The sequence below is a fragment of the Sus scrofa genome, chromosome 4, assembly GCF_054392235.1.
Source record: "Sus scrofa isolate SSC_HxYL_T2T_F1_AM1 chromosome 4, Sscrofa_HxYL_maternal_Yorkshire_Landrace_v2.0, whole genome shotgun sequence".
Lineage (NCBI taxonomy): Eukaryota > Metazoa > Chordata > Mammalia > Artiodactyla > Suidae > Sus > Sus scrofa.
Genome location: NC_139386.1, coordinates 92903184 through 92917150, shown reverse-complemented (window position 1 = coordinate 92917150; position 13967 = coordinate 92903184). Strand labels below are relative to the sequence as shown.

The following is a 13967-nucleotide window of genomic DNA, read 5'->3' as shown; positions in this document are numbered from 1 at the left end:
AAGCTTTTGCACTACAAAGGAAACCATAAAAAAAAAAAAAAGGCAACCTCCGGAATGCGAGAAAACAATTTCAAATGATGCAACAGACAAGGGCCTAATCTCCAAAATAAACAAACAACTCATGCAACTCAACACCAAAAAAACAAACAGCCCAAAGAGAAAAATGGGCAGAAGACCTAAATAGACATTTCTCCAAAGACATACGAATGGCCAACAGGCACATGAAAAAAAGTTCAACATCACTAATTAAAAGAGAAATACAAATCAAAAGTACAGTGAGGTACCACCACACACTGGTCAGAATGGCTATCATTAATTAGTCTGTAAGTAACAAATGCTGGAGAGGGTGTGGAGAAAATTGAACCCTCCTACACTGTTGGTGGGAATATAAATTGGCACAACCACTATGGAAAACAGTATGGAGGTGCCTCAGAAAGCTAAATATAGAACTACCATATGACCTAGCAATCCCACTCCTGGGCATATATCTGGGCAAAACTACAATTCAAAAATATACATGCATCCATATGTTCAGGGCAGCACTATTCTCAATAGTCAAGACCTAGAAACAAGCTAAATGTCCACTGACAGATGAATGGATTAAGAAGATGTGGTACATATACACAATGGAATACTACTCAGCCATAAAAAAGAATGAAATAATGTCATTTGCAGCAACATGGATGCAACTAGAGATTCACATACTAAGTGAAGTAAGACAGAAAGAGAAAGTCAAATACCATATGATGACACGTGGAATCTAAAATATGGCACAAATGAACCTATCTACAGAACAGAAACAGACTCACAAACATGGAGAAAAGGCTTGTGGTTGCCAAGGTGAGGGGAGCGGGATGGATTGGGAGTTTGGGATTAGTAGGTGCAAACTATTACATTTAGAATGGATAAACAACAAGGTCCTATTGTATAGCACAGGGAACTATATCCAGTCACTTGTGATAGAATGTGATGGAAGATAATATGAGAAAAAATATATATGCATATATATACGTATATGTGTGTGTGTATGAATGAATGGGTCACTTTGTTGTACAGCAGAAATTGACAACATTGTAAATCAACTGTATTTTAATAAATAAAAATTTTAAAAATTGTCTCAATGAAACTATTGAGTGCCTATGTTTGGCCTTGTGCTTTAGCTATTATTTCATTAAGTCCCCAAACAGCTGTATAAGGCAGATCTATTACTGAGGGCTCAGAGAAATTCAGTGTTTTTTCCAAGATCCCACAGCCAGGACATGGCAGAGCCGAGATTTGTCCACAAGCACCCACTGCCTCCCACAATGCCTCAGAGATAAGGAAAGTATCTTGGTGGGGGTGGGGAGGTGGGAGTTAAGAACGAGCCTTCAGCTTCTATCCCAGGGGAGCAGGAGACCATCAGGGAAGTCCAGAGGAGGAGCTGGCCTGAGGAATTTAGATAACTGTAACTGGTGTTTTCTACTTACTTGCATTGCCTTGCTTGAATCTTCTGTGAACCTACCTTCCTTGTAGGCTGTGTGTGCTCCTTTTCACAGATGACAGCCAGATTCAGAGAGGCTAAATGACTTCTCTGAGGTCATATGAATGCTAAGTTGGGGAGCCAGGACTCAGACCCTGGTCTTGGAGACAGTTTCCCCCAGCAGACATCCCTTTCCACTGGGTGAGAGCAAGTAAGAAAAAGGACTCCATGCCATCACCTAATTGTGTTCAGGTGTGTTAGCCTATAATGAAGCAGCAGAATAAACTTGATCTCTGCCCAGGGTGCCGGTTGGTTGCAGGTGCTTGAACCAGCCTCACCTAATGCTCATTGGGACGCTGGGCTGGTGCGGCTGAATGGGGCCGCTGCAGGGCTTTTGCTTGGTCCTGTTCCTTGCTGTCAGCCTCCAGAGGTCTGCATGCTCAGCCCTTGGCATCTTCTACTTCTGCCCAAATGTCCCTTGTATCACACAGGCTTTTCTCTAACCTGCCTACACAAGAACCCACTCCTTCCCTTCCTCCTGTGTTTCTCTATATCCTTTCCCTCTGTATCACTACCCGTCATATCACACATAAATGTATTTCTTGCCTCGCTTCCACTGCAGAATATAAGCTCTGTGAGGTCCAGAACTTTGTCTTGGTCACTCAGAATCCCCAGTGGGGGCTCCATGAGTATTTGTTGAATGAATACATGTACACGTGAATAAATGAATGTAGAAAGGATGTAGGATAAATCCCTAGTCCTTTCTTTCTCCACTTTTGAAAAGCATTCTGTTGGGAAATACTTTATTTTTATTTATTTATTTATTTATTTTTGGTCTTTTTGCTATTTCTTGGGCCGCTTCCACGGCATATGGAGGTTCCCAGGCTAGGGGTCGAATCGGAGCTGTAGCTTCCAGCCTACGCCAGAGCCACAGCAATGCAGGATCCGAGCCGAGTCTGCAACCTACACCACAGCTCACGGCAACGCCGGATCGTTAACCCACTGAGCAAGGGCAGGGACCGAACCCACAACCTCATGGTTCCTAGTCGGATTTGTTAACCACTGCGCCACGACGGGAACTCCCGGGAAATACTTTAATAGGAAAACAAAAATAAAGCCATCTCCCCCTCCGTATCAAGCGATTAAAGTGCCCCAGCTTAGGTGAGGTGTTACAAAGCTTGAAGAAGATGCAAGACAGCAAATCTGAGAGCTGGAAAATCCCTCTTCATTTCACAGATAAGGGAAAAACCCACGAAGGTCGGTACATACCTGGCTATTGCTCTGCCTCTTCAACTGTCTGAGAAACTCATTCTCTAATTCATCATGTTTCCAAAGTCAATCTCACGATGAGCAAGCTGCTTTGGAAAAGTCCTGGATATGCTCAGAGAAACTTTCCGACCACCCAGTTTCAGGCCTGCGGTTACCCCTTTTGCTGCTTCCTTCTTCCAGTGTGTGGGTGGATCCTCACCTGGTCTGAGTGCGCAGTTCTGCCTGGGGCAATTAGATCACGCAGAGAGGCTGCAGCTGGCATCCCCAGGGGCGGCTCCTCATCGCCCCCGGCTTTCCCAGCTTGGGATTTCCCTGACCTCTGTCTCACTGGAGGGCCAGAAAGTCAGGATACCTCACAGAGGGGGTCAGGAGGCTCAGAGGGGGTATATCAGGAAAATTGATGATCAGGTGAGGGGCCACATGAGTTTCCACATTGGAACCTGATCCCAGAGTCAGAGGGTGTGGGGAGCTGCCTTCTTTACCTGCTGATCCCCTCTGTCCTGGGACCCAAGGATCCAAGCCATGGACAATTAGAACAGTTGCTTCCTTTGCCTTCAGCAATTGCTGCCTAGCCCTTGCTCTGCTCCTCCTGCCTTGAGGCTCTCAGCCTGGGTGCTGGCTTTTCAGGGGACAGCTCATGTCCTAGGATCCTCCACCCATACCTTGCTAGCCAGGGCTTACAGAACTAATTATTTTTTGCCTGACAGCTGGGGCCCTGATCAAGCCCTGACTACTTCCTACTGATCTGATTGCTTGGTCCTGAGGCCCATCTTCACAGGCCACTCTACCCTGGAAACTTTAAGTCTGAGAGCTTCCATTCTCCCACTACAGGACGTCTCAACTTTTAGGAGGTCAGTGCAGAGACCTGAGGAGTGGGCAGACTGGGAGGCCCTGGCATTATATGGACAGCAGCAAAGAGCCTAAGCTGGGGCCAGGAGTAGGTGGGAGAGGGGCATGCATCTGGCACTGGCCTCTGAGCCACTGAGCAGTGAGGTCCCAGGAGCGATAGGACAAGTCCTGGTCCAGGAGTCTGACAATTGTAAATACATCACTTCGCAAAGATAAATAGATGGGTGAGTGGACTGATGGCTGGATAGATAGATGGATGAATGCATAGGTTGATAAACATTTCCATAAAATGTGCGTTTCCCACCAGTGACTCTCCTGGTGGCTTACCCCATTCCCTCAGAGCAGCCCTACCTGGGGCTCAGGCTGACTCTGCTGTGGTTTCTAATCAGGGCTTGACAGAAGGGCCAGGGTCCAAGGAGGGAAAGCTTCTCTCTCCTCTGGCTGGGCAAGGCCTCTGTACTGGGGCAGCTCTACTACCACCATCATCCACCAGAACCTTTTTGAACCCTGGACATACCATCTCCTTGCCTCTACCCCTGCTGCTACCACTAAGCCTGACAGGCACTTGCATTTGCTCAGGAGAATTTGACCCAAACAGACCCCAGACAAAGTCATTTGGACATTTGTAATTTGAAAAGATCTAAGTGGAGGGAGTTGCTATCTGGGTGAGGGTGGAAACCACCCACCATGTAGGGGGGTGTAAGCAGCACAGGGATTGACTGGGAGCCTTGGAGGCGAGGGCATCTGAGGTCTGGGCAGGACGCGCCAGGCAGCAGCTGCTCCTGAAAGGGGGGTGGGGGTGGGGATAATGTGGTGACATGATGTGCTTGTCTTCCCACATCACCCTAAGGTTCTGCCCTCCACCCACAACCTCAGGAGACACCTGTTCAGGCTTCTTCCACTTTTCTGTCTCCTGTTTTGTGTACTGTGGAGGAAAGGGAAGGACTTGTGTGCAGCAGGCACTGCACAGGGCTTGGCTGTGCATGGCGAGGGGCGGCAGGTCTTCCTGTTCTGCAAAAGCTCCCCTCAGGGGCCTTGTTTCCGAATCAAGCCTTTCTGAAAGGGAAGCTGGGAAGCAAGGCCGGCTGAATGTGAATGTTCAGGATGAGACAGAGAAGAGGATTATGGGACCGGGAGAGATTGACTGATTGACTATAAGCTGCTTATGAAGTACAGGGTCAAGGGCACACTCAGCTTTATATTTTCAACAGTGCCAGCTACCAGGCCACAAGGAAGAGGACTAAGGAATGAACTGGTTCCCATATCCTGGGTAATGACTAGAAAAATGCAGAACAGAGCAAGCAAGTGGTGTGATAGTGGAAGAGGCCGGAAGGGATCAATGCCACAAAATTAAAATGAGCACACAGGTCTGCTCATTCCAAGCCCCTAAGGCAGCCTCTCACGGGGAGGAAAGTGGAGGGGGAGGAAAGTGGAGCTCGCTTGGAGCAGCTCAGCACAAGTTCAGGTCTTTGTGACACAAATGGCTTCTCCTTCCGGCGGAGGGATCTAACTCCGTGGGACATACCAGTGCTAAACAAAAATGCATTGGAGGTGATTTTAAATTTCTTCTTTATTAAAAAAAAAAAAAAAGGCATTTTTCTTTTTTTTTTTTTTTAAACTTCTCCAGTACAAAAAAAAAAAAAAAAATTTCCCGCCCCTTAGCACTTCTTTCATGCCTCCTTCACTCCTGCTCCTGGAGCCATCTGTCTGCAAGATCCAGGTGAAGAAACCTCAGACCGAGATGTAGGAGCTAGGAGGTGTTGAGGGTATTTGAAGCAAGGTGGATACTGGTCAAAAGGAGAAGTTAATTTGCACAAAAATATAAACCGTGGAGGATGAGACCAGCACATACACGTGTGGATTGATCTACAATCCATTGAAAAAAAAAATAGATCCAAATTGTCATTTTACATTTCCAATATTATACAAAATAATATATATTTTTTTACGACACATACCCATCTACACACACACACACACACACACACACACACACACACACACACACAAAGGTGCCAGTAGCCCCTCTGCACTTCTGCTTGTGGGGACAGGGGTGTCAGTAGGCGAAGATGACGTGGTAGGTGACCTGGTGGCCATTGTCCCAGGCGTAGAGCAGGCGGTCCTTAGGGTTGTAGTCTATCTGGGTGGTGTAGGAATACTCATTCTCAAACAGCAGCCTGGGAATGATCTGAGTGTTGGTGTGGGTGTCAAAGGCATAGGAGATGTTGGCATTGCGCTGGTTGTAGCTGTCCACGGCATAGAGCACCCCGCAGATGACGAAGCAGTTGCCATAGAAGTTTCGTCGCAGCCCCGTGCGCCATGTCGTCTCCTTCTGTGTGCTCAGGTCCACAGAGTTGAGCTTGCTGAGGACAATGACCTCCTGGCTGAAGCCCTCATCGTCCAAGGCCGGGTAGATGAGCCACAGGCCATTCTCATCCACAGCAAAGTCCACGTCCGAGTGGCCCTGCCACCGCCAGGGTGTGGCCTCCTCATAGGCCACATCGTGCAGCATGGCCCAGGCAGCCACATAGCGCTGCTTCAGGTCGTACTTGATGATGTTTCGGGTGAAAGCCCGGTTGTAGTAGAAGGCACCATTGTACACCACGTGGCCCGTGCCGATCCAGCTGTAGGGGAGCTTGTAGGAATTGCTCCAGCGACCTGAGGGCGTTGAGAAGGCAGGAGGTGTCAGGGCAGTGGTGCAGGCAGGGACAGGGTAGCCCAGAGTGATGGGATGCGCCACTGGCTTGGGTTCTGGAGCCCTGGGTTTGTGTCTTGGCTCTGCCACTTTCTAGTTCTGTCATTTGGAGATAACCATCCCTACTCCCATCACTGAGCTGTTTCAAGATCCAGACGGCTAACGTATATGAATGTAGTTTGTAAACTGTCAAGGGCCATGAGAAGGGAGGCTATGTCACTACAACCAGACTCCAGGTCGCCCCATGTCCCAGGGCTGGGAAGGAGGGGCAGGGTTGAGAGCAGAGAATGTGAGGGATGGTGAAAAAGGGACATCTCACTCTCAGAGAAGGTCCTTTTAGCATCTGAAGAAGGCATTGCCTTTCTTAACCACTGTCTCCACCCTAAGAGATCTGGCCATGATTAAAACAGAGGAGGTGGGGAAGGAAGAAACCCCCGGAGCTGCACCCATATCACATACCTTGTTTGAAGTTCTCCAGGTTCCGGAACTCTACCAGGGTGTTACCGTAGTAATAATTGGTTACATAAATCCGCTCATCCTTGGCCAGGGGGTCCTTCATCCAGGCCCCTTCATTCCGCCCATATGTGTTCTGAGTGGTTGGCCCCGTGATTGTGGAGAGGGTGTCCTTGCACCTTCCTGAGGGAGGAGAGGTGGAGGGAGGGGTTGGGATGGTGGAAGTACACCCCACCCTAAAACCCCTGTTGGCTCTCCTACCTGGAGTCTGGACTTCTGGGCAGACTTCTGCAGCCCTGAATAAACGACCTGAGGCCAGACATTTTCTCAACATCATCCCCTGTTATCCCTCTCATCTACCCTATATTCTACTCCTCTGCCCTATATTCTACTCCTATGAAGCCATTTGTTGTCACCATCCTGGGCCACTTTCAAGCCACCACCCTTTGCTCCTCTGTTCTCTTACTTCTCAATACTACAAACTCACTCTTCTAGGATCTAAGCTCCATTGCTCTTTTCTGACACCACATCCTCCTCTGAAAAAAACATCCAATCCTTCCACTGGAATCCATCCTGCGCCTATAGTCCTATGAACGTACCTCTTTTACAGGACATGTCATTTTATTTCTCGACAAGTCTTGTGCATCTCTCTCTTGATTCCATGCCCACTCCTACGCAGAGCATAAACCCAGGGGGCAGGCTCTGTGGCTTTTCTCTGTGTCCTCTGTCCTCAGAATACACAGTGTCTTGCAGGTCACAGGCCCTAAGCAGATCTTCTGAAACTTGGATGAATACACAGCCACATGAGAAGTGTGACCAGAGCACATTTGTGCAGTTATGACCAGGAACATGGAGCTCTGAGCTCCTGAACTGCCCTGAGGGGCTTGGCCCAGGCCATCAGCGGAGACCAGCCCTGATTGTGCAGTGGATGTCGTGTCCCTGCTGGAACCTAGGGAGCTGTCCTCAAGTCTATGCCCCTGTGGATAGGATGCCAGGACCTCCTTCTGGGGAATTGGAGGGGCCAGGGACCAAGTTCCTATATAAGGAGCTTGCTTTGGCTGTAGGCACCTCTTTCAAAGGTCAGGTCTGCATTAATGGGACAGGAATTCTGCAACGTGCTCCCGAGTGGCTCTTTGGAGAGAGAACCTGGCGCCTAGGAGAGGCCCTAAAAGACCACCAGAATTATGCCGGGTTCTAAACACAAGTTGAAAGCCTGCCTGCAAGCTTAATATGCAATATTATTATCAAACATGGCCCTGGATAATACTGAAGTAGTGTGTGGCTACTGAGAACACGTGCTCTTTCCGTCTCCGCACTAGTGGGTCATGGAGGAGATGGGAAGACAGCAATGGAGGCAGCAGTGGGAGAAGCAGATGAATTCAGCCCTCACAACTTCCTCCCACTTCTCCTGGCAGCTGGGACCAGCAGAACACTCCTCACCTGCCATCAAGACTGGTGCAGATGGGCAACAGTGATGAGAATAATTGGTTCCTGATATTCATGTGGGACCAAAGAGCAAGGGCCTACAGTGCAGATTCGGGGTTCTCTGAACTCCAGACCACTCCCATTTCCCAGTGTTCCAATCTGTTCCATCCGTTCTGCTCCCCATTAGTGGTCTGAACTGGCAGGACAGGGCAGGCACTGTGCCCTTGGCCCCAGGCCTGGGGCAGCCAGGCGGCTGAAAGCAGGATGAACATTGTTTCCCAGGCAGGCCCCACAGTTGGGTGCAATTGGCAGGGTTCAGGCATCTCTGTGTGGGGTTTATTAGGTCCTGGTCTGACAGAGAGGGGAGGGATTCAGTCTCTGTAAGACAAACAACAGAGCCTACCAGCCAAAGCCTCATTCCCCCACAACTGAGCTCATCTGCTCAAGACAATAAACTAGAAGGCTCTGGCTGAGCCCAGGGAACAGAGGTCTGATGGAAAATATCTCATTCCTTGGCACTGAGCAGGGCCCCTGGCTGCCAGTGGAGAAGCTGTGCTTCCTTTGCACTGAGGTGAGTCCTAGTGTGCCATCCCCAGCGAGGGGCTTTTTAGGTGCCCCCTTCCCCTGGAAAAGCCCAGCGAGGACACCAACTCCCTGTCTCAGAGGCAGCCTCCAGCGCCTGCCCAGAGCCCTGCAAATGGCTGCATGAGGCCAGAGGCTTCTATCAGGGGGTTGCCACTTCACTGCCCAGACATGGAAACTACAGATGAGCTCTTGAGCCAGGACTTAACCAAGTTTCAATGTAGTGGGTTGCCCCAGGCAGACTCCAAATCCCTACAGGGTCCTATCTCAGCACTAAAGCTCTGCAATGACAGGGCCTTAAGGTGGGGCTACAGAACATGCCCTGGATTTGCAGCCAGAGGCCTGGCATTGGTTTTGTGTCTCCTACCAGCTCTGAAGCCTGCATTGCCTCTAAAAAGTTACAGAGCTTTCATTTCTTCCACAGTAAAACAAGTTTGATATATGCCCTACCTACTTCATGAGAATGCTTGGAGAATGCACTCCGATGATGGCATGGGAGGCTGAATAATGGCTCCCAAAGAGACCCAGGTCCTAATCCCTGTGCATGTTACCTTATATGGCAAAAGAAACTTTGCAATACGATTATATCAAGGATGCTGAGACAGGGAGAGTCGCCTCTATTATCCAGGCAGGTCCTAATTGCGATCACAAGTATCCTCATGATAGGGAGGCAGAGAGAGACCTGACCACCAAAGAGGAGGGAACCTGATGATGGAAGCAAAGACTGAAGGGATGAGGCCACAAGCCAAGGAATGCTGGCTGCCAGCTGAAGCTTGAAAAGGCAAGAAATGGACTACCCCTTGGAGCCTAAGGAAGGAACCAGATTTTTTTTTTCTTTATTACAGCTGTGGCATATGGAAATTCCTGAGCCAGGGGGTCAAAATCAGAGCTGCAGCTGCCAGCCTACTCCACAGCCACAGCAACACCAGATCTGAGCTGCATCTGTGACCTACACTGAAACTTGTGGCAACACCAGATCCTTAACCCACTGAGCGAGGCCAGGGATCAAACCCCATCTTCAGAGAGACAACGCTGGGTCCTTAACCTGCTAAGTCACAACATAACTCCAGAACCATATTTTTGACACCTTGATTTTAGCCCTGTAAGACTCATTTCAGCCTTCTGGCCTCCAGAACTATTAGAAAATAAATTTCTATTGTTTAGGTCATTAAGTTTGTAGTAATATGTTACAGGAGGCATAGGAAACTCATACAGATACAATCAGTTTCTGGAGTCAGGCATCTTTATTTCTGTAGGAAGAAGGGAGTCCCAGCTTGTAGCCTCAAAGTCCTGACACCCAGGACCTCAGTACACATGCCCTTAGGTAGAGCAAACGCTGGCCACAAGCCAGGTAGTCGAGAATAGGCAGGAACAGCAGGATGGTTACTTGTGGTTTGAGAGCATTTGAAGATAAGCTCAAGAGAGAAGGTCAATAAACCATGAGGCCAGACCCACCACCACAGTCTGAGAATTTGGGGCTGTTCATCTGCTCCCATCAGTGGCAGCAAACGCAGCCTCAGAGAGAAGATGCTACATATTTATTCCTTTTCAAGAGTAATGAGAGAAAGAAGGGTGATAGTTCAAAGGCACTGCAGAGAAAAGAGAGTGCTACCTGCAACTCATCTTAGACATTTCCTCCCAAGAATGGTGATGGGAATACTTCCTAAGTTGTCACTATGTATTAACTCATTTAAGCATCATTTACTCCTGGGAGATGGTCAGCCCTGCTTCAAAGGTCCCTGGGGTTTGAAAAGTAGGGGCTCTTCCTCTCAGCCTACAAACCTGATGAAATCTTGCCATCTAGCAAAAATAAATCAGCAAACCAAAAGCGCCTCCTGCCCTCTGGAGCTCTCAGCTGTGGCGCTCACATGCAGGGCTGCCCTGCAGGCTGGAGAGGAGCCCACACACTCCTCAATCCCGCACCTGACTATTGCCTTAAATGCTCACACACTGCCCATCAGGGATGCTCTCGGGTCCTTCTAGTCTAGTCAAGCCTGTCTTTTGTCTGAAACTGTGGACTGCTCCCACCCACCTCTGTCACTCACTGGGCTTTCACATCCCTCTCTCCTGGTCCCCACCTAACTCCCTGGTCATGCTGTCTTTGGCTGTTTGTCTTTTCTGCCCACCTTTCAAATGTTATCCCTTAGAGCTCCACTTTCAGCCCCTTCTCTTCTTATTCTTCCTGTGTTCCCTGGGCAAACCCAACTCTTACTAATGATTCTCCAACCAGAGTTTGTTTTTGAGCACCAGACATCCAACTGCCTATGAGACATTTCTCCCTGTGGGTCCTCCTGGTTCCTCAAACCTAATGGATTATAAATGCAATGCATTCGCTTCAGTTCACAGCCCACTCCTCCTGTACCTCCTGTCCTGGAGAAAGGCCCTGCACACCACTGACCAAGCCAGGAAGTGTGGTCCTCCCCGATGCCCCCCTCTCCTCCATCCACGTACCCACTGGCCTCTGTCCCCACCACCTCACCTCTATGCCCCCTCCCTCCACCTCTGTGGCTTAGTTTAGACCTCACTGCCTATTGCTTGGATCATTCCAGTTACACCAGTGGCCTCCCTGGCTCATCTTGGCTTCCCTTCTCACCCATCCCCCCACCATCAGTCCTCAACTGCTTTTCCACTTTAACCCTTAACTTCCCTTTTCCAACCACGACATGAAGCCCTGGCACATCAGCCCCTCCTGAACTGCCGTTACATCTTACCACCTCCCTTCATGCAAAGTTCTCAAACTCACATGCCTCCAGGGGCCAGGCAGGGACTGCATAAGTGAAGCAGGCTGAGTGTGAGAAAATGAATAGCAGCAGAGACTGTGGTGGGTTAGAAGAGTGGCTGACCTGAAGGCATTCAAATTTAAGACTGTCAAGACACCTGGGATGAAGCTGGTCCTCGGGTGGCCCACTTTAATAGGACAGTGGAGCATATGCTTGAGCAGAGAACTCTCCGCATAAGTGTCCTCCTTCCTTGTGGCCCATTTGCACAGGGCATTTACTATGCCCAGTGAATACATAGGGTGGACCCACTGCATGAGTCCAGAGAGACTCAGCGTGAAGACAAGACAGGTGCGTTGTCCTGGGGATGGAGTAAGAGGGGCCCGATAGCCGCAGAGGACATGCTTTCCATTTGAACCAGAAGTTTCTTTGCAAGCAGAAAGAAAGTAGTGTTCTAAGAAACATAAATAACCGAGTTACCCTCTCATATTCTTTCTTGTTTGTGTTATTTCCTTTCAGTAGCCAATAACTCATGCTGAAAATGACAGAAGAGGGAAAGATAGGGCAACTCATAGTGCCTTTTCCTTTCAGTCCCCCTTACTCAGTAAGCCCAAAGTAGGGCCTGCTGGTAAAATGTGCACATATCAAGGAATGAAACAGAAGAGGGTTTTGTGCAATGTTCCCACAGGTCTGCTAAAAACAAACTACCTAAGAATGTAGGAGCCATGAAATACAAATTGTGTCATTTTGGTGGATTCCACATATGAGTGAAATGATCTTATCACTGTGTTTAAAACTGGCAGTGCACAAAATAAACGTGAACGATAAAATTTATATTTTACATATTAACTATTTACATTTTTAATATTTCTTTACTTACAATGTCATGAAATAGCAAAAAAAAAAAAAAAAAAAAAAACCAAACCAAAACAAACAAACAAAAAAAACACCAAGTGAAAGAGAAAAAGAGAGGCCACAGAAGAAATGAAATAGCTTTATATTCGCTGTCTTCAATGGCACTTTTCTCCTGCCCTTTGAACGCAGGGGCCTACGTTTTTCATTTTGCACTGGGTTCTACAAAGTATGTAGTTGGCCCTGACCACACTTGTTGACTTTGGGGGCTCTTATCAGCTCTGGCCCTTCTCACTGCAAAGCCTCCCTTCCTTCCTTCCTCCTTCCCTCCCTCCCTTCTTTCCTTCCTTCCTAGCTTTTCCTCATCTCTCAAGATAGCTAGGTCACCTTCTCTTCCCAAAAGAGTCCCTCCAACCCCAAAGCACTCTAGGCATTTGCTCACCACCCTGAGCTGTGATTGTGATTATGTGTCTCGTCTGCAAGTGTGTGCACAGCTCCAGGGCTGGGACGCTGCCTCATCTTTTTTGCATGATCAACACCTACAGCACCTGCACACTGTCAGCACTCAGTACTTTCCTCAAATCGACAAATATGTTCCCCTGCCTATAACCTGCTCTACCACTTTTAGACAGAAGTTCCGACTTCTCACTCCCTTCATCATCAGGCCCCTCTCCCCATGTCTCCCAGTATATGTCAGGATGAGTGGGCATTCTTCAACCTCCCAAACACCCCCCACCCCAGCTCATGCTGTCACGAGCTCTGCCCTGGTGACTGCCCTCGGAGATGGCCTTTCACAGTCAGAACCAACCTTGCCACGTGCCAGGCCTGGCCGCTTAAAGTCACCTGCACGCCCCCCCCCAGGCTGACCACAGTTCACTCCTTTCATGGCCAGCATGGCGTAGGGCTGCGTGAATTAGGAGTGGACTCTTTATCCTTGTAGAGACATGGAGGCTTTATTCCTAATCTACTTATAAGGAAAGTCTCCACTTTACAGTCTTGTTTCTAGGGCCAGTGGCCTCTGCGTTCCGACCGTAGTTCCTAGTGTTTTCAGGGGCCTGGTGAAGTGATCCAGAAAAGTGACTGAGAGCAGAGAGTGCCTGTGGAGTTGGGGGCTGGAAAGCTGCCTGTAAGTGACTCAGAGCAGCCAACTGGGACAGTTCTTGGTCCTTAGTCGGGGAGCTGAGGAGGATCTGGCCAGCCCTGCCCCTGCCCATGTCAGCACCACCTTCGCTGGGCTGCTGACACGTGGCAGGCTGACCGGCCATCTTGTGCCCACAGCCATGTGGCCGGCCAAGCCTGGGGGGATTGTTGAGGTTGTTAGTTTTGTGCGGGAGACAGTCTTCATCTGATCAGATTTCCTAGTCTCCACCAGGACACAGGCTCTCTGGCACTGCTGACATCCTGACTGTCCTCTTTGTCTGCTTCTCCCCACTCCCCACCCCTGCCTCAAACCAGCCTCTTCTAAAACATTCATAAGGAGTAACAGTCCTTGAAGTCTGGGCCTCTGCAGAGCCTTGGCCATGTGGCACAAGTGTGCTCCTCCTCCGTGGGAGCCTGAGCAGACCTCCCCAAGCCACTGATGATGGTGACCAAGGCCCTTCCCTTCCGTTTCAGAGCCCCAGCTCCCATCACGGACAGCATCTCTCCTGTCCTAGAGCTATTATGT

General features: G+C 49.1%; 1 protein-coding gene across 3 annotated transcripts in view; it reads right to left on the bottom strand.

Annotated features, from left to right (window-relative positions):
* Positions 1 to 5129: 5129 nt before the first annotated feature.
* OLFML2B (olfactomedin like 2B) overlaps positions 5130 to 13967 on the bottom strand; it is a 38092-nt gene continuing 29254 nt past the window's right edge. For all 3 annotated transcript variants that reach the window (XM_005663156.4, XM_013996817.3, XM_001924407.6), the window contains exons 7-8: positions 6732 to 6908; positions 5130 to 6235 (exon numbers count right to left, since the gene is read on the bottom strand). In XM_005663156.4, coding sequence (XP_005663213.1) covers positions 5634 to 6235; positions 6732 to 6908 — 779 coding nt within the window. In that variant the 3' untranslated portion in view covers positions 5130 to 5633. The remainder of the gene's footprint in view (positions 6236 to 6731; positions 6909 to 13967) is intronic.